The 21,622-nt window shown below is 37.5% G+C and overlaps 1 protein-coding gene across 5 annotated transcripts in view; it reads right to left on the reverse strand.

The window, feature by feature from the left end:
• ATP13A3 (ATPase 13A3) overlaps window positions 1-21,622 on the reverse strand; it is an 85,440-nt gene that overhangs the window by 58,895 nt on the left and 4,923 nt on the right. For 4 of the 5 annotated variants that reach the window (XM_063621998.1, XM_063621997.1, XM_063622000.1 and 1 more), the window contains one exon: window positions 993-1,090. In XM_063621998.1, the coding sequence (XP_063478068.1) occupies window positions 993-1,043 (51 nt within the window). In that variant the 5' untranslated portion in view covers window positions 1,044-1,090. Of the gene's footprint in view, window positions 1-992; window positions 1,091-1,962; window positions 1,982-21,622 lie in introns of those variants that run through there. The other variant, XM_063621999.1, reaches the window with a different exon arrangement.

Raw genomic sequence — 21,622 nt, forward strand, 5'->3', positions numbered from 1 at the left:
TTTTACATATCTTTTTAATTCTTCTTGAATTTATCTTGTTATGAGGTGGGCTTTTTTTAAATAAACATTTTATTTTGAAAAAAATTTTAGATTTATAGAAAAGTTGCAAAAATATTATGAAGTTCCTGTACATCCTTTGTGCAGTTCCCCCTAATGTTAACATTTCCTGGTACATCTGTTAAGAATCAATAGAGTAACACTGCTGTATTACTATTAACTAAACTCAGTTTTAGGATTTCACTAGTTTTCCACTAACATGTTATTTCTGTTGCATGATATAATCGAGAGTATCACAGTACATTTGGATGAATAGATTTTAATTTACTGTTTCCCAAATGATTTACTAATTGTCCCAATACCATCATGACTAATCAATTTGATCCACTGACAAACTGTCTCATAGTTTCAGGTTAGCCCCCCAACAAGCGTTGCCAGATTTAATAAACGAAAATGCAGGAGGCCCACCTAAATTTAAATTTCAAATAAATAATAATGTTTTTGTCTGTCCCATGCAACATTTGGACATATTTATACTAAAAATTTCTCCCTTGATTATGTGACTTTTACATTTAACAGGGCATCTTATACTTTACCTGACATCTTTCTGGCTCCCCCCAACAAAAAGTAGAGAAGTTGGCTTTTTTTATTAAGCTGATTTTAGAAAATTTTTGTAAGTGAAAATTAGAAATCTTTATTTGGGATTCTATTTAAATATTTTATTTAGGATTATATTAGCCAATATTACCTCTTAAATCACCAAATGCAAAAACATACTTCTTCTAAGTTTTAACAGACCACAAGTAAAAAAAGAATTATACTAAAAGCAACTAATAGACATATTACACAATCCCAATTCAAAAGCACAGGATGAAGAAAGAAGCCCATTGAGTTAGCCGCTGCTGCTAATGTTGTTAATTGCCTTCTAGTCCCTAAAATAATAAATTGCAGAGACAGTCTTCATACTTCACAAGTAAATTAGAACAGCTGGTTACCATTTCATCTTCTTGACCCTGATTGATGATCTTCCTTTCTTCCTTGTCCATACCTACAGTGGTTTAAAGGTCTTGTGCTTCAAAACAATGGAAGATCACTGGGGGAAGAAAGGGAACAAACGTTAGTGAATTATTTTATATCTTAGTAGACGATACAACTTCATTCTATCAACTGTCTATTATACAAGGGGTCCCCAACCCCTGGGTCACGGACCTGTTAGGAACAGGGCCACACAGTAGGAGGTGAGTAACAGGAAGCAAGCATCACTGCCCCAGCTCTACCTCCCATCAGATCAACAGAGGCATTAGATTCTCATAGGAGCACAAACCCTACTGTGAACTGTGCGTGCAAGGGATCTAGGGTGCGTGCTCCTTATGAGAATCTAATGCCTGATGATCTGAGACAGAACAGTCTCACCCCGAAACCATCCCTCCCCACCCGTAATTGTCTACCATGAAACCAGTCCCTGGTGCCAAAAAGGTTGGGGACCACTGTTTTATACCATCGAAGTGTTCTTTTAATATTTAATAAGATTTTGTTTAAATTTGAATTCTTCCAAAGCAGTGATGTATTCATCACTTGCTCATGGGATGTATCAAACTTTAGATGACACTTCAGTAGTTTCTAAAGTGCTAGCTGGTTCTAATGACATTTTCAATGGGATACCAGTGCTTGAACCTGTATTACTTAACTACCGCAAAACATGGCATATTTCATTAATTCATTTAGACTAGCAACTACTGTGATACAGGACAATTTATATCGAGAGGAACTACTAACAGTCTTCCTTTTTCATTCCACAGATTCAGAAGTAGTCTAGTTTAACCATCTTGAGCTAAAAGTACTTCACACAACTCAAATTTATTCACTGTAGCATAGTAAAGAGCTATGGCACTAGCAGTGAAACCAACCCAAAAACTGCTCAGAGATTATTAATCATCCAATAAATATTTACTAAGCACCAGTTACCTAAATGGCAATCCCTGGCCAGGAGTCAATCGCTATGGCAGGTTTACTCCTACTGGAGGGCACTCAGCTGACTCCAGCATTCGATTCCAAGTCCACTGGGCAACCTTCTGATTGTCTGACTACCTACAAAGCTTGTCCAGGGAAAAAATTCATTGAGCCCACTAACATATTCTTCCTTTTTTTTTTTTTGTATTTCAAATATTAAACATTTCAGCTACACATTAAAGAAATTTGCAAGATGTAAAACGATACCAGTTTTCTAACTTTTTGTTTTTTTAGAAAATATCTTCCAAAAATGTTAAAGTATAATTTTATTTTTTTAACAAATAAGTATTTAAAATATCAGTTTTAATTCATATATGGTATCAATAGCTATAGTCCACATAAATAAAAGCTCTTTAGCATCCACAAAAATTTTCAAGAAGGTAAATGGGTTTCAGCCCTCCGAGTTTGATAACCACTGCTTTAGATGAGACTGATCTCACAGTGGGAATATTACTGCCTTCATTTCAAATCCCATACCTCTACTCATCTACCCAGTGCACAGCGGGCTTGACACACGGTAGGCACTCAAAAATGCTTACTGAATAAATGACCTGATTTAAAAAATGTGCACTAAGTAACAATACCTATTTATTTTCAGATGATATAAATTAACAGCCAAGTAAAAACCAAATGCAAAATTTTAAAGTAACCCCATACATAAGATTGTTGAAACTTCTTGATATTCTATCATAAAGCAACCAATAAGAGGGGTCTATGTGCCAAGCGTGGTGGCTCACGCCTGTAATCCCAGCACTCTGGGAGGCCAAGGCAGGCAGATCCCCTGAGGTCAGGAGTTCAAGACCAGCCTGGCCAACATGGTGAAAAACCCCATCTTTACAAAAACACAAAAATTAGCTGGGCATGACGGCGGGTGCCTGTAATCCCAGCTACTCAGGAGGCTGAGGCGAGAGAATTGCTTGAACCCAGGAGGCAGAGGTTGTAGTAAGCTGAGATCACGTCACTGCACTCCAGCCTGGGTGACAGAGAAAGACTCCATCTCAAAAAAGAGAGGCGTCTGTCTGTACAGTTACTTATGTCGTTTTAATAATTTCACTCCTAACTATGACATTCTTATCAAATATGTGAATAAACATTGGTACAAAAATAAATAACCAGTAAGATACTGAACTCAGTGCCATTGTGGAAAAGGAGAAACCTTACACACTATCGGGTCCGACTTCCTCTAAACAAGCCGTATGACCATACAAAACCTTCTGGGCATGGTAACAAGATCTTCTCCACCTGGGGCAGTGTAATGGTCCTAGAGCATATTACCAGAGTTATTCCACCATAATCATGCTCCATAAAATCAAAACACTTTTGGGTGGCAGTAATTCTCAAGGGCTGTGCCTGCTACTATAGACTATGGTGAGAATAAGCCCAACCTCTTTCCCTGTAGAGAAGATCGGCTATCATCACCTGAATGTGTAAAGTAATAACACCGTACAGGCCTACTATCAAAGGATGAACCAAAGACCTTTTGCTCTGACACTGTCCCTGCTAAAGAATACTAGTCTGAGGTTCTTAACCTTTAGCCTGTGACTCTTCCTTAAGGGCTCAAAAATGAATCTCGTAGGCATCACATAGTAGTCACCGGGGTCAGTTTTGGTTTGTGTTTGTTAGTTTTCTTTAAATAGAGACAGGGTCTCACTATGTTGCCCAAGCTGGTTTAGAACTCCCGGGCTCAGGCAATCCTCCCACCTCAGCCTCCCAAAATGCTGAGACTGCAGGAATGAGCCACCACACCCCATGGGGTCATTTTTGATAACCAATTCGGATCTCCAGTTCCCATCACCACCACCTAAAATATGCTTCCTCAGGGAAGGATTACTTCACATTCTCATATGGAGACTTCTGCTTCCAACCAAGTTGAGACAAAAGGGATCATATTTGCCCTCCTGCCCTAAAGCAACAACAAAATATATAATGGTTTTCAAGGAATTGGACATCAGGCAATGAAGAAAACTGATAATTGAGAGATTAAAAAAACAAACAAGATAAGTCCTACAACTGTCCCAGTTTACTGACAGAAAATACTTTACAGGTCACAAAAAAAGGGAGGACAGGGAGCTCAGAGGGAGCCCAGCAGTTTTCCTGAGTTTGGGAGATGAAACTGGAAGTCTGGGAAAGCACCGAAGCAATGAGATTTACTGGTCAGATCACCAGAAGAGAGTCTGACCCACTATGAACACGACAGACCTGCACGATGGACTCCCTCCAGCCTTCAGCTGCACACCACTCAGCACCTGTGTGTGAAGAAACTACCGCAGGCCAGGGAAAGAACCATCCAAAATGATTAAGGGGATTAAACCACCACGGCTCACAAAAGGCTGGGGATCGCACCCATTTTTACCAACCACAGTGGAAAACCTCATTAGCCACAAGGAATCAGGAAGGGTATTCAGGTTTTTGCTTTAGTTACTGGGATAAAATTTGCCTCAAACAAAAACTGCTCTGGTACTGCCTAACAAAGCTTAAACATAAGACCTGAAATAATAACAACTGTTTTCAAGTAAAAAGGTCTAGGCGCAGGCTCACATCCGTAATCCCAGCTCTTTGGGAGGCTGGGGCGGGCAGATCACCTGAGGCCAAAAGTTCAAGACCAGCCTGCCAACATGGTGAAACCCCATCTCTACTAAAAATAAAAATTAAAAAAAAAAAAAAAAAAAAAAAATTAGCCAGGCGTGGTGGCGCACGCCTGTAGTCCTAGCTACTCAGGAGGGTGAGGCAGAATTGCTTGAATCCCACAGGCGGAAGCTGCAGTGAGCCAAGATCGCGCCACTGCACTCCAGCCTAGGCAACACAGTGAGGCTCCATCTCAAAAAAAAAAAAAAAAAAAAAAAATATATATATATATATATAAACTTCTAAAACACCAATGGGTCAAAGTCGTCAAAGTGGAAAATACAAAGTATTCTGAACTGAATAAAAATGATACATTGAAATGTGTAAGATGCCACTAAAACAGTACTTTAAAAAAAATTTACAGCACTAAATTCCAGTATCTGAGAGAAGAAAGGTCATGACCTCAGCTTCCACCTTAAGAAAAGTAGAGAAATAGCAAATTACTCCCAGAGTAACTGCTATATGGAAATAAAATTCAGAGAAAAAAATCAATGAAATAAAAAAAAACAGAAAGAGGAAACGTCACTGAAACCAAAAAGGCTGGTTCTTTGAAATCCATAAAATTGTTAACTGCTACCTCGACTCATCAAAATGAAAGAAAATGGGGCGGGAGAGATGCAAATTACCAATATCAGTAATAAGCAGATATGCCACAACAGATTCTGCAAGTATCAGAAGGCTAATCAAGGAACTTAATAAGCAACTTGACACTGATACACCAACTTTTTTGTAGGTTTAAAGTTACTTCAAAATTAAAAATTTTTAAATTAAAAAACCCATCTTTATTGACCAGGAGATGACCATGAGTTTGATAACTGCTAAAGCAAAGTTAAAAGCTGAGTGAATGGGTACATGAGAGTCCATTATACTAGTCTTTCTACTTTTTAATGTGTAGAAATTGTTGATAATAGAAAAGTTTTTCAAAAAATAAATTGAACAGCTGGGTGCAGTGATGCATGCCTATAGTCTCAGCTACTCAGGAGGCTGAAATGAGAGAACCACTTGAGCCCAAGAGTTTGAGTCCAGCCTGGGCAGAATAGTGAGACTCCATCGCTAAAAAAATAAAAATAAAAAATTTTAAAATTAATACCCACCCATCCGAAGCTTTCAGATAGAAGAAAATTTTCAGAAGACATTTATTTCTGGCACAGAGGGCCACGAATATTAAGGACTCTGTCTCTAGGGGTCCAAAGTCCACTGACTCAATCTACTATGTGCGAGGTATTATCCATAAACTCAATTCACCAAACTTCTGTTGGTTTTTGAATCTTACCCTTCTTCACCCTTGTCTTTTATCTATTTCCCACAAACCTAGAGACTTCCCATTCCTGTAAATCCAAATTTTTCAATATAGAATGTATGTATAAATAGATGAATAAGCATGTTTTATAACTTTAGAAAGGAACTGCCATTAAAATCCAATGTTTTCATTAAGCCCATGTACTTTTAACTATTTAAAACTTTTTCTCCAAGTATCTATAGAAGGAGTTCATTCACCTTAGTTCAGCATAATTATATTTTTCACTTCATCTTCTACAGTTAGACCACAGAAAGAACTATTGCAATTAATTATTTTTAAATGAGCTTATTTAAGTAGTTCACTGCCTATAGCAATCTATTTTCATTCTTTTCAAAATACAGTTTTTTAACCATATTACGCCATTACTCTTTCTATGAGTGTAATTTCTCTAAAATGTAGTTGGTGTTTAAAGCAAATTAAGTCTTAGCAAATTTTACCAAAGTGCTAAAAATAAACAATTCAAATAAAAAGTTGCTCTAAAAACCTCCAATTAATTATTCACTTTGAATACATTATATACCTCAAAGGAAATTACTCAAGAATTCACTTTTCACATAAACTTTTAGTCAACTCCAATGTGACAACTCCAACAGCTCTTACATTTAGAACATATGTATGCTAAAAATATATTTAAATTTTAAATGTACATAAGTAAAAGCCCTGACTATTTCAATGACTCCGAGAGGATAAAAAACCCATAAACTATTTAAAATACACCGCTTATCAAGATAAAAATACATATGAAATACAATTCTACTATATATCTAATCAGACATTTGAAGCATTAATACCAAATTGATAAACCCATTACTTACAGAAATATAACTTTTGTGGACTGCTGGAACACATGTTTTTTAATCAAGTCAAATTCTATATCAGAAAAAACAAGTTGAAGAAATTTTTCTTACCAATAGCACTATATCATCATTCTTCCCAATTCCTGATATTTGCACGGCTTTCAAAAGCTGGCTTTTAATAATAAAAAAAAACTAAGCACAAAAATTTAGAATTTTATGCCAAATATTTCTGTTTTGGTTCTGTCTGAACTGCTTTCAAAATGATTAAGATAATAAAATTTAGAATTTTGTAATTCACCAATTTTTAATAAGTTTTCGGAAGATGTGCCCTTCTGCCATCTGTCACTGGTAGAGCTCCTATTATTTGAATAAATCCTAGCTAGTTAGCTCACCGAAGTTCCAATTCCACAGTGCATGCCTGAGTCTTGATGTTATCTAAATAGCAAGGAGCTTATAGGCTATTGTGCTTAACCAAACCCTTCCTTGAATTTATAATAAACTTGATTTGCTGTGTGAGTAAAAAAAAAAAAAAAAAAAAAAAAAAACCAGTATGGGACAAAGTGAAGCTACTGGGAAAAAAATCTCACTAAATTAAATATGCTAATTTTTGAAAGTTTACTTGTTTTTTCACATTATGTAATTGGTACAAACAAAGTATACTATTTATCCTATACCATGCTAAAAGTTAGTCAGATTTCTTTCCTTAAAACAACATCAGTTGTTTTCAGACACAGAAATCTCCAAACCTCACAGACATCTTTGCTTCAAACCTGAGTTTCTCATGAGCTGTAACAATATTATAATAGTGAGTGTGGAGAGTGTTGAATTTTTTTAAGGATAGTCTATGTACGTGCCTAGAATTCCAAAGTAGGTAATTTCACAAAGTGATTTAAAGAACGACCTGTAATCAAGTAAAGTTCAAGCAAACCAATTTTGAATAATACATTTTTAATTTAATTTTTTCCTTCAGTCAGTATTTGCTATCTTCAGCAGTACTGAAGTAAAAAACTAAAATTAAAAATGCATTATTCACTGAGGCGGGTGGAATGCCTGAGGTCAGGAGTTTGAGACCAGCGTGGCCAGCACGGTGAAACCCCATCTCTACTAAAAATACAAAAATGAGCCAGGCAAGGTAGCACGCGCCTGTAATCCTGGCTACTCAGGAGGCTGAGGCAGGAGAATTGTTTGAACCTGGGAGGTGGAGGTTGCAGTGAGCCAAGACTGCGCCACTGCACTCCAGCCAGCATGACAGAGCAAGACTCCATCACACACACACACACACACCGAAAAAAATATATTATTCAAAATTCACAGCTGGGTGCAGTGGCTCATGCCTATAATCACAGGACTTTGAGAGGCCAAGACAGGAGGATCACATGAGGCCAGGAGTTTGAGACCAGTCCAGCCAACATGGTGAAACCCCATTTCTACTAAAAATAGAAAAATTAGCCAGTTGTGGTGGCGCACATCTGTAATCCTAGTTACTAGGGAGGCTGAGGCAGGAGAATTGCTTGAACCCGGGACGCAGAGGGTTGCAATGAGCAGAGATCACACCACTGCACTCCGGCCTGGGCAACAGAGTGAGACTCTGTCTCAAAAAAGAAAAACAAACTCACAAAAACAAATAAGTATAAAAGAAATTCAAGTAACTGAATTTCTCAATGGTGTTTAAGTTTATAACATATATAATTCTGAAGTTTTAAAAATTAAAACTTCACTGAGACTTCTGTGACACCTTGTACTGTTAAATGAGAGAAGGAATTATCCCACTTTGTTTTGTAGTCCTAGATTTTTTTTCTGAGAATTACACATACCTACCAATGTTAAATAAAGATTTGATAAATCCATCTTTAAAGACCACACAAGCCAAGAGTGCTTTGATGATCTTGAAATATAAACAGCACGGCTAGCATTCTAAATATTATTTTATTTTCAAACTTGTCAAATTTACAGTAACTGAGAAGATAACCCTGTACAGTTCAAAATCAGTTCTACTTTTTGCTGTTGAAATAAAATATATCCCAATACGTTTAAAGCCTTAACTTTACTCACTGAACAATTTCAATTTTAACACCTATACAAATATATATAAAAAGAATTTTTTAAAAATCAGAATCATCCAACTGTAATAACCAAATTGTGACAATTCTCTATGAGGGCAAAACTTAAAACTTCAAGTCAGCTCCTAAAAATAAGAATGACATAATATAATTTAATGAATACATGGAAATTTTACAAGGATACCAGCTAAATTTTAACAAAGCTCTACTCAATACCCACTTTATCACTTCCCATCTTGGACTTTCTCTTATAATATGCTTTTGTTTCTGTGTTTAGGCTTAAGGAAGACCATTGTATCCAATATACACCAAACCAAGACTGTATTTACATTTGTAAAGTCAAGTCTTTGTATAATTATACTTTTTTGTAGGTTACAAAACAATGTGATAGCTATAACAAAATAAGTTATAATTAGGAAAGATAACATAATTACCTGTATTAGGATCAATATGAAGAAGAGTTTAGCCTACACTATACCATTCATTCTTGCATAGGTACTTTATCACTTTTATTATATACACTATTAAAAAACAAAATCAACCCTTTTATTCAAAGAAATCCCACAGAGTTTTGTCTAATTGTATAGTATTTGGCAAAAAGGGGGACGTTACCTTTGGACTGACAAATGATATGTGCATTTTACTCTCTCTTTATAAAAAAAGAAAATATGCAAAATATCATTTATATGCAATGTAATAAAACAGTTTGCATTCTCAAAATGTCCACTTAGGTCATTGAGAGATTTTTTATTTCAATTATTCAAGCTACTCTGTTCTTAAAACTTTCATACTTTCCCCTAAATTGTCCTCAAGTATGTAACTTTTTAAAATTCCACATTCAAGGTTAAGAATTTTAAGACTTATGATTGCTAGATAGATTTCAAAACATTACTACTATCTATGATGAAAAATGCTGCAGCAGGCAATAGGAAACAGTGATAAGTCCCAGACCGAATATTCAAAACTGGCAGAAGTAAAATGGCTTAGAGAGAAAACTGGCACCTACTCCTGAGATCATCAAAAAGGCGAATACATCAATAAATTGGTGACAATGGCTACCTCTGGGCTGGGTGGGAGTGAGGAAGAGACATTAGCATCTTCTGAATGCCTTCCAGAAGGAAGACTGAATAGTTGATTGAATATATGCCTAAACTGCTAATTTACAATGCATGGCCAACCCTGGGTCTAAACTTGTAGGAACCTTTGAAGTACATCATGGTGCTCTATCAGACCATTCTCTTTGCCTGCATCTTATCCCCGGCAAGAGAAAGTTGTCATTCTGAAGGCTTCTTTAACAAGTGTATTTCTATTAATTAGATTTATTTCTATCTCCTCTACATTTTGGCCCAGCTGAAAAAGCATGTGCCCATAATACAGTGTAAGTAGCAGCAAATTCTAAAAAAAAAAGAAAGAAAGAAAGAAAGAAAGAAAAAGGAAAGAAAGAAAGAGAAAGAAAGAAAGAGAGAAAGAAAGAAAGAAAATTTGAGACAGCATCTTGCTCTGTCTCCCAGGCTGGAATGCAGTGGCACAACCTTAGCTCACTGCAACCTCTGCCTTCTGGGTTCAAGCAATTCTCTTGCCTCGGCCTCCTGAGTAGCTGGGACCACAGGTGTGTACCATCATGCCCAGCAAATTTGTTGTGTTTTTATAGAGATGGGGTTTCACTATGTTGCCCAGGATGGTCCCAAACTCCTGGACTCAAGCAATCTGCCCACCTCAGCCTCCCAAAGTGCTGGGATTACAGGCGTGAGCTACCACACCCAGCCCTAAATTATTTTTATCCAACTAATTCATCTAAGTATTAAGTGTGCATCTTATGCCAGGTTCTTTACTACATTACAACAGTAGGATTTACAACTTCATCCCCAAAACAAACAAAAATAAATGAAAAGAACACAAAACAAGCGTCAACTTTAGATTCAGTGGCTGGCTTTGTCGAGCAACAGTGTAGTGGCCTTCAGGTGGCTGGAGGTGACTAGCAGCATCTTTGAATTCACTAACAGAACAAAATGCAAATCTTTGTGAAGACCCTGACCATCAGCCTGGAGGAGGAGCCCAGTGACACCACTGAGCATGTAAAGGCCAAGATTCAGAGTAAAGAAAGTATGCCCCTGACCAGAAGAGGCTCATTTCTGCAGGCAACCAGCTGGAAGATCACACTCTTTCTGATTACAACAGCCAGAGTCAACCCTGCACCTCGACTCCATCTGAGGAATGGCTGTCAGTTCTTCAGTCTCCTATTCACAGTGCCCAATGACGGCATTAACTGCACCGTAGCCATTTGCCCCAATTTAAATTTAGAAATGACCAGTTTCAGTAATAGCTGAACCTGTTCAAAATGTTAATAAAAGTTTTGTTGCACAGTAGCCAAAAAAAAAAAAAACCACAGTCAACCTTAACTTTTCCTTAAATAACAATTAATTCAACATGAACTGTGATGCAAGTTCCTTCACGCTGGTCTCAACTTCTTCTCCACTAAAATAAGGCAGGTGGAATAATTTCTACAACAAATATCAACCAAAAAGGTTTTGAGCTACACAAGCATAGCCTTTGTATGTGGCCTGCAGGTACACTCTTTCACCACTAGGGGATGTTCCAACATTAGTAAGGAAAAAAGGCTGAGTTACAACAAGACTTAATAAATAGAACTGTTGCAGTTATCCAAAGTGATCAAGAATGATTAAAGATGAGAAATTATCTCAAAGAACTAAAAACAGAACTACTATTCGACCCAGCAATCCCATTTCTAGGTATATATCCAAAGGAAAATAAATCGTCCTACAAAAAAGACACATGCACTCATATGTTCATCACAGCAGTATTCACAATAGCAAAGACATGGAATCAACCTAGGTGTCCATCAATAGTGGATTGCATAAAGAAAATGTGGCACACATACACTATGGAATACTATGCAGCCATAAAAAATAATAAAATTATTTCTTTTGCAGCAACATAGATGCAGCTGGAGGCCATTATTTAAGCATTCAAATTAATGCAGAAACAGAAAACCGAATACTATATGTTCTCACTTATAAGTGGGATCTAAACATTGGATATACATGGACATAAAGATGGGGAACAATGGACACTGGGGACGACTAGATGAAGGAAGGGGTGGGGCAAGGGTACCTATCGGGTACTCTGCTTACTACCTGGTTGATGAGATTAATCATACTCCAAATGTTAGCATCACACAATATGATCCATGTAACAAAACTGCACAGGTATTCCCTGAATCTAAAATAAAAGTTGAAATTTTAATGAGAAATTATATATTTTAGTACCAGTGGAGATCGTGACGTGGAAAGCAGGAATTGCCTTTTTAAAAGATGCCCTGCATTCATGTGTCTCAACAAAAAATTAAGATATGCAATAAAACACAAAACAAATGATCATGGGGAGGACAGAGACAGCTATATTAATACTCCCTTTACATTCTAGTCTGAAACTAGAATTTAGGGATCTTGCAAAGTTGTAAAGCAAGGGAAAGAACAATAACAAAGAGCAAATGAATGTATTACAGAACAAGATGATGTATTTAAAATATAAAATTATATGGTAAGACATTATTTGCCCATTAAACTGGTGAAAAAAAAAAAAAGCCTGACAAGGAGCAACCTTATATATTGGTCTTAGGAGTGAATCTGTCCTACCTTTTTAAAAAACCAATTGGCAAGATACTTAAATTTTGTCTACGGCCATGCCATCTTGAACATGCCAATCTCATCTGATCTCAGAAGACATTTAAATTTAAAACCTATACACTTTGATCCAACAATCCCAGTTCTTAAAATCTATGACAAATACATATATAGGTACATAGTTACAAAACATGTATACTGCAGCACTGTTTGCAGCAGGGGGAAAAATCCTAGAACCCACCTAAACGTCCATCGATAGAAGAATAGATGAATAATTTATGGAATTAAGGAGAATGAGTTAAATCTATGTGTAGAGACCAAGACAGATCTACATAATACATAAAAACAGGAAAAAAGGAATATGTCTAATACACTATTTTTATAGCAACCAAATAACTCTGTGGATATGTGTTTTTAAAAGACCAAAGAGAAAGGTGTAAGACATACACCAAACTGTTAACATCATCTCGTATTGCAAGGCAGAGGCTACCATTAACAGTTTCTTCAAATTCCTCTGCATCTTTAGATTTATGAAGTAGAGTATAAAAGTTTTCTGCTTTCTTTCCTTTGGGGGGTGACAGTGGGTATTTAAAAGCAAAAACACCTAGTCAGAACAAATAAAAGAGTTTTTTGGGTTTTTTTAAGAGATGGGGTCTCACTCTGTCAGCCAGGCTGGAAGACAGTGGCACCGTCACAGCTGACCACAACCTCGACTCCTGAGCTCAAGGGATGCTCTCTTGAACAGGAAGGGGCTGCAGGCCTGAGCCACCACACCTAATTCCCCCAATTCCCCCATAAAGATGAGGTCTCTTCATGTTGCCAGGCTCGTCTTGAACACCCGGGCTCAAGGGCTCCTCCCACATTGGCCTCCCAAGCAGCTGGAAATAGGAGTATGTTAAAATAAGCAGAAAAGAAATTGTGTGGCATGGGCATGTAATATAATAGAAATTGACAAATCAAGAGTTTCAATAACAGCTTGTGTAAACAAACCAAATGGATAAATGAGCCTAATTCCCCCAAACTAAAAATTATACTTTTAAGTTCAGAGTTAAGGTAAAGTTGTTGTTGAGTAATATGTAAATTAATGTCTTCCATTATAATGCAAATTAACAACTATTCATTTGAAACTGTAATGCTATTAATAAAAATCTCAAATAACTGTTGACATTTCAGTCATAAAATTAAAGATGGTCTCTGAAATTTAAATATTCATGATTCTCATTTTACCATAGCTAAAATCAAGACACTGCTGAGATAAAACCTTACAGCTGCTGCTGTCAAGTGGCTGCTGTGAAGCGGTGCTCACTGCACACTCATGCTTCAAACTGGCCACACTGCTCAGACTATGGCCATGGCAGCTAAGTAATGTGCCCTGTTGCTAAGACTATGTTGAGTTTAAATTACTAATTAAAGTATTCAAAAAGATTACACTGTAGTTGCATAATAAAACAAAAAGTAACGTTCTGCATAGAAAGATACTGAAATAGAGCAGCAAGGAGGAGAGGAAAAGCTACGATGAGAAAAAGGGGAGGCTAGGGAATAGTATAGGAATAGGTAAGAGTAGAGAAGAAAAAAAGAAGAGCAGAAGAAAATTTTCCAGAGGTTATACTTCCAAGTCTTCAGTGTGTTAAAGACATATAAACCTCAGAAATGTTTGTTTTTTCTTATTAATAGCAAACCTAAAAATAATTTTTCTCATTACTTCTGTATGGTTCACTTCAGAATTACTGTACAATTTTAAACAAAGCAAAATTAGTTTTCCTCATGATCTACACTACAGAATGATTCATATTTCACTCTTCCAGATTCTGATTTGAAAATCCAACCACAAAGAAGCACAAAATCACTAGGAAGCAATTCTGTACAAAAAGTACAGTCCTGCAAATGTATAAATGTAACTCATAGGTACTTGGGTCAACTTTAAGTTACATGAATTAGGCCGGGTGCGGTGGCTCAAGCCTGTAATCCCAGCACTTTGGGAGGCCGAGGCGGGCGGATCACGAGGTCAGGAGATCGAGACCATCCTGGCTAACACAGTGAAACCCCATCTCTACTAAAAATACAAAAAATTAGCCGGACGTGTTGGCGGGTGCCTGTAGTCCCAGCTACTCGGGAGGCTGAGGCAGGAGAATGGCATGAACCCGGGAGGCGGAGCTTGCAGTGAGCCGAGATCGCGCCACTGCACTCCCGCCTGGGAGACAGAGCAAGACTCCGTCTCAAAAAAAAAAAAAAAAAAAATAAGTTACATGAATTTGGGTTTTTCTACTTGAGTCCTTTGTGTAATCTGAAACCTACCCATGCTAACTCAGCATAGACAATACAAAGGCCGTAACATTTACATTCAACAAATATTTCAAAAATACAGTAATATAAGTTGCTGTTGAAGAAGTTAATCACCTCATTCATGGTACAACCATCATAAAAATGTTAACTTTCTAACCTCCTATGATCGCCCTGTATGCCACTATCCAGGATTTAAAAAAACCACACACACACACACACACACACACACTCCACAATCAATATATTTAGGCACTATAACAACCACAACAGTGACACCTGTATGGGAATATTTAGTTTACACAACACTTTTATGGGCATTATCTACTCTACTTACCAGAATACTGCCTTTCAAAACCAGGGAAAAAATCACCTTCACTTAACCAAGATTAGTATTTTTCATTTTCCCCAGAAAGTCAAGCATGGGGTGACTTTACAACAAAAAGCTTTACCAACAAATTTAAGGAATGACACGTAGGCAGCACCACCTTTCAAGGGACAAAATTCATTTAAAAACCAATTCTTACTCCACATGTACTTGAAATACATTTCTCCATAAGGAAGGAAAATAGTGTCTAGACTCCTAAGATAGCCCACAAATGCCCATTTTACCTCCTACAACTGCTGAGCTGCAGCTCACATTACACTAGCCTGGGTTGCTGGGCAGGTAGCCAGGTTACCAAGCCTCCATTGCCTCTGCCCACTTCTTAATTATTAATATTCCTCAGGCTCTTCTCTTTGTAACAATCTCATCAAGGGTGGCACTACTGGACCATCGCGATGGCAACTACCAATTCACATTTTCAGCACTGATCTCATGCGCTTCAGACCCACAGATTCAATTACATGTTTGCAGACAGCTAACATTCAATAGGTTCATTTTCTCTTTCTTCCAAAAAATCTGCCCCACCACCCAGCCACCAATTCCCCCTACTCCTTTAATGAGTATGAGTTGCCCAAAAAGCCAAGCCAGGAATTTAGAAGTCACCTTCGAATTCTTCCTATCTCACACCTTCTATATCCAACCGGCCACTCATCTTATGACTACCCTTCTCAAATCCATCTCACCATGCCTATCTCCATCGGCTTTGCCTTGATTCAGGTCCTGAGCCCTCGTCTGCCTCATTCAAGTCTGTATGCAGCCAGATACGACCATTTCTCTATTACTCTTTCTATGTAAAATTTCAGTAGCTTCCCATTGTCTGTAGGAGCAATTCCCAAACTGGTAAAAGAGTACCTTCAAAGTAAGTTGTTTTTGTTTTTGTTTTGTTTTTTTTTCAAAAAAATTAAATTGAACTAGATTAAACAATATTAAGCAGGCCTCTCACTAGCAAAGTTTTAAGTCTTACAACGCACAACATGATGTATTTCCCTGCCATGAGGAACTGGGGTGGAAGGGAGCCCCAACTGGGTTCCAAGGTCAAAGTCAAAATTGATTGCAAGACATGTAAGATCCTACAGACTCTGGCCCTGCCTAGTTGTCAACACCATCTGCCATTCATCAATGGTTATCACTCGCCCCTTACAAACCTTACATGTCATTCATTTAGAACACAATCTGTAGTTCTTCAAAGAGCCCTACTGTTCCCTGACTCCACTTCTTTATATAGAATATTCCTTCTGCCAAGAATGCCCTTCTCTTAGTCTGGCTAAAGAGCTCCTACTTGGTCTTCCAGGACCAGCTCAGGCTACTAAGCTTTGATTGTCCCTTCCACCTCCTAGCAGAGGACTGCCCCCACCTTTCTCCCACCTCTGCAGGTATCAGAGCACTTGTCCAACAACACTGAACTTACAGACTAAAAACCTTAAAGGCTGGGAACCAGGCAAGCATCCAGCAGTGCAGCTGAATAAAGGAGACAGGGCAAGACTGGGTGAAGAAGGGGTGGAATCCCTCTTCATTTTCCAGGCAAAATTTGACAACAAAGTGATTTTGTCTTTGGCATGCTCCCGCATCTCACCCCTATTCCCCTTTCCCAGCTCTCCCAATATCCTGTGTTCCCAGGTCCCTTAGTGACCTCATGGAACTCTACACAACCTCCACCACAGCACTATGTTCTTCAGATCAACCCTTCCTCTTCCTCTTAACCAGGATCCTTCTGTTCAGAAGTTAATACATAAATTAGTGACAGCTTCTCATAGCTGTTAACCTAAGATGAATCACCATGAAACAAAATTTTAAAAGAAGTATGGAGAGGATATGGGGAGTGGACACTCTATTGCACAGAAAGCCTGGCCCAGAAGAGTCTAGGAGTCTCTTCCTGACTGGACCCCCCAGAAGTCTTTCCACTTCACTTCATCCACTCCTACAGATGAACTGCAATGAGTGCTACAGGTAAAGACACAGCTGGGGCAGGTGCTACCATCCTACAGATTATCTATTCTTCTTGGGTTGAATACCTCTCTGTTTTAGTTTGAGACCACTTATGGTTAATTCTTCAGCAGACAGAAAGTTCTCACCAACATGTTCACCAATGAACTTAAAACAGTGTCTTCACTCCAGCCAAGTGGTTCCCTGAAATCTAACCCCAAATTACTGCTTGACTAGAAAAAGGTAAATTCAATCAGAAAACCAAGATGTTGTCAAGTATCCTAATATTTCAAATAAATCTGTAAATATTAAATTAGCATTCCAGCAATAATCATTCTGGTTTATTGCCAATTTGATTTCATAAAAACTCATTTGTTAGAATGGTATTGCCTACCATGTGCCAACTAGTGGTCTAAATGCTGGAGGTTACAAGATTAAATTTTTAACATTAAGGAACCACATTTAGTAGGCTAGACAAATAAGTAAGCAAACAAATATCAAACAAAATGGTGACCAATGGCACCACGGAGAAAGAGAGGAGAACCAAGAACAGAAAAGACTTCAGAAAAGAACTATGCCTTGATCTAAGACCTGAAGGATGTAAAGTTGATCAAGCAAACAAGCAGTAAGAGGAAAAATACTAGGGAAAAAATAGAGAGATGAAATCCAAGCAGGGGAACTGCCACATGCAGAAGTACTATAGTGAGAGATCCTAAAAAATGCCAGGAACACAAGTTATTTAAACTGACTGGTGCACGGGGTGATAGCCTTTGAGGAATAATTATAAATGGAGGTTTAGAAAGATAGGACAGGATCAGATTATAAGCAGGGTCTTGTTAGACATGATAAGCAATACAGATTATCTTGTAGGTGATGGAGATTCTGAACTTTTATCATCTGAAAGAGATCCTAGGCTAGGCCAAGGAGCCATATTCCTGAAGAATACAACGTGAATGGTATCCTCTGGACTTGTGCAATGCAACAGCACAGTGTTTACCTGCTGGACTGTGTATGTGTAAGAGAGCAGAACTCATTCATCGATGTCTCCCCAGCATCCAGCCCTGTGTTTGGCATGTACAGGAACTGAAACACTATTAAATAGTTAGAAGTACCAATGCAGTCCTAAGGGCGTAACCAAGAGGCCCCTAACCAAGCCCCCTTCCTTGCTACCTATAAAATCACAACTCTTATGCACTACAATAACTTATCATTGCCACAACTATTAAGGGAGCATGAAGAATGGTGATTCACTATGGGCTGCACCAGAGATGAGAAAGGATTGGGGCGGGGGGTACTCTTTAAGATGCTTCTGAATCTGACTAAATTAAGGAGCTTATTCTATTCTTTTCATCAAACACGGAACAGAAAACCATGGGTTAGCTTAAAATTATTCTTCAACTAACTCTAAGGCAGTGCTGACAATTATGAAAAGTACATTTTCATATCAAAAAGACCCATTAAATATTTCAACTAAGCGTTTGCTAGGTTAGTCTAGTCTTTCAAGTAAGTGCTACAGACAAAATGATGTCATTTGTCTATTGTACTTTACATTTTACTTAGTATACTAATCTACTTATTATAATTAGCATTAAATAGGTTTCTATCTTTTGTGCTTAGGAAAATAACAAACAAACATTAAAAAAAGGATAAACAAGGAAACTACACATGAAAATTATAAATGAGCTTAGAAAACTGGTGACTGAAGCTAAGGCATGATCTAGAGATGAATGAAAAATCTTTGGTCTAAAAAATAAATAAATAAATAAAATTTAAAAAAAAGAAAAATCTTTGGTCTATAAGGAACCAGTGACTAGGATTCCATGTTTAAAGAAATCTAAAGGTTGGCCGGGCGTGGTGGCTCACGCTTGTAATCCCAGCACTTTGGGGGGCCGAGGTGGGCGGATCACGAGGTCAGGAGATCGAGACCATCCTGGCTAACACGGTGAAACCCCATCTCTACTAAAAATACAAAAAATTAGCCGGGCGTGGTGGCGGGCGCCTGTAGTCCCAGCTACTTGGAGAGGCTGAGGCAGGAGAATGGCGTGAACCCGGGAGGCGGAGCTTGCAGTGAGCCGAGATTGCGCCACTGCACTCCAGCCTGGGTGACAGAGCAAGACTCCGTCTCAAGGAAAAAAAAAAAAAAAAAAAAAAAAAAAAAAAAAAAAAGAAATCTAAAGGTCACAAAATTGAAATATAATTCAAAGCCTTCTTTAAAAAAAAAAGTAGAAATATTTGACTAATCAGAATTTTTTAATGAAAATAAGGCATATAAAGTCCTAAAATAAACATAATTACAGATAGTTTTAAATTTTATAAGGTGGTCAGAGACAGAGACATTGGGTAACAGTAACATAGAAGATGGGAGAGAAAACAGACTGCAAACACACCAGAGAGGTAAACAGAAAAACTAAAATATACATAAAATGTATATCAGAGATACATGAGGTTAACATCTTGAGCTTTTGAGGATGTTGCGACTAAAGATACAAAATCATGGAGTGTTTTGGACATAAAAAGCCTGAATATAACATTATTGCCTGCTGTTCCAGTTAACAAAAAAACAAAGAGCAATCATCAATCACACCGCGCACACACACATCTGACTTGTTTTGAGTATCTTCAATGTTACTAAGTTAACAAATAATAAGTTACCCTTCACTCAGACTCTAATCCTTACAATTCTCTAAGGTACCCTTTATCACCTCTATCTGGCAAATAAAAAAGCTCTCAGAGGTTCAGTGACTTACTTAACCCAGGAAGTAAGTAAGTAAGACTGGTATGTGACAGAGCTGTAATCCAAAATCACTATGGCTCTGTAGCCCACATTTTTATCCAACACACCATGCCCCCTTCCAGGACATGAGACTGTTAAGTTTTTAGCCACCATCGTGTTTTTACATACTCCTGTTTTCTTACTGTGCTATCCCCAGAGTAATATTTCAGATACTTTAAATTTCATGGAATCCATTAATAATTTATATTGCTCTTTTAAAACAATGCAGATCTTGCTAGCAGTAAGGAATAAATTTACTCTTTAAAAAAACAAAACAAAAGCACTCAAAGTAGTTGAGTATCCCCTCAGAATGATAGAAAGTACCAATAATCTCCTAATATTCTCAACTTTATTACCTAGCCTTTTAATTATACTAGATCTTTTTGTAGCATAACCTTAGGGAGACAGCAGATGTTCATAAAGACCTAAGTTATTTCTCCATTATTCACACTGTGGAGTCACATCATATATGCACTTAATTAAAACCAATTCAACTACTTACACTCTGGGGGGAAGCAACAGAGAAAAATAATTTAAATAATGATGATAGTATGCCTTCCTTTACATCCCTGTCCCAGAGTGAGCATGAAATGAAGACTATAAATCTGCTATGCTCAGTCAATCTAAAGACCCATTCACCTGTCAAAACGGTCTCACATAGCTGATGAGGATTCCAGCTCACCAAAAAAGGGACCTCTCTAAAACTACAGGAAAAACTGGCTGCTGGAGTTGAAAGACAGAATGTCAGTTTCCAACCAGTTTTCAAACTGGTGCCTTTTTAAAAGACTTTTTCCAAGGGTAATTTTGACTACACAGGATTTTTATCTGAGAATTTAGGCCCAAAGGCCCCATGAGCAGTGACTGCACTTTATTCAGCTCTTTAGATCAATGAGAAAAAAATTAGGACCCAAAACACTTGTCTTTTATATCAAAATAAATAACTAATATATATTTCATCCTATTTCACAAATGGAAAAAAAAACAACAGAGCAACAGGGATGCTATAAAGAAACCACCCTTAGACAAATATGTGGGAGCAATTCCATGACTCATTTTAAACAAACTAAAAATAGTTTGTTTCAAGAAGTCTGTCAAGCAAGCAAAGGCAACCCTTAAAAGTTGGCTTTCAACGGAAAAAAAAAAAATGCAAAAGTTTTGAGATGTGCCATTACTACACAGTACAAAATTAAAGCAAGGGTGAAAGGAATACCCAAGCTAGAGAAAGGATCTGGGGTTCTAATCCCAGATCCTTTATGCTGTCACTTCGCTTTCCTCTTCTCTAAAAAGGAACTAATCTAAATAATCCATGATCTCTCCGCATTATTTTCCAGTCTCACACCTCTTTATTTCAATGTTCAACTCCTTTGTGAAAAAAATAAGAAAAACTCACTGAGCTAGAACCATCTTTCACCTTACCATCCAACATTAGTTACAAGTGTTTTTACTTCAAACTTGAGAAAGATTCTGTAGACATCAGCAATTTCCAGACCACGTAATTAGGAAATTCTACTTTACATACTTAACTGACTTTTTCTGGAAATTTAATTTCTTATCTAACTAGTGTCTGAGTGTCAATTGATCATTTAAAACCAAGATCCACAGGGAGTAAGTGTAAGAATCAACAAAAAAGACAAAATTCTGATTGACAGATTAATTTTGCGGTCTTGACGTTTACTATTCGAGTTAATGTTTTACCATCTCAGACTCTAGCAAAGGCTGCAATATGGTTCTGTGGGTCTAGGATGTTAACAGATATGGTATTGGCATAGTTCCCTCTAGAGAATCGTTTTATGGAAACTGCAGCAATCCCCATCCTCGAACAACTTTC

The sequence above is a fragment of the Symphalangus syndactylus genome, chromosome 17 (genome assembly GCF_028878055.3).
Source record: "Symphalangus syndactylus isolate Jambi chromosome 17, NHGRI_mSymSyn1-v2.1_pri, whole genome shotgun sequence".
Classification (NCBI taxonomy): Eukaryota; Metazoa; Chordata; class Mammalia; order Primates; family Hylobatidae; genus Symphalangus; species Symphalangus syndactylus.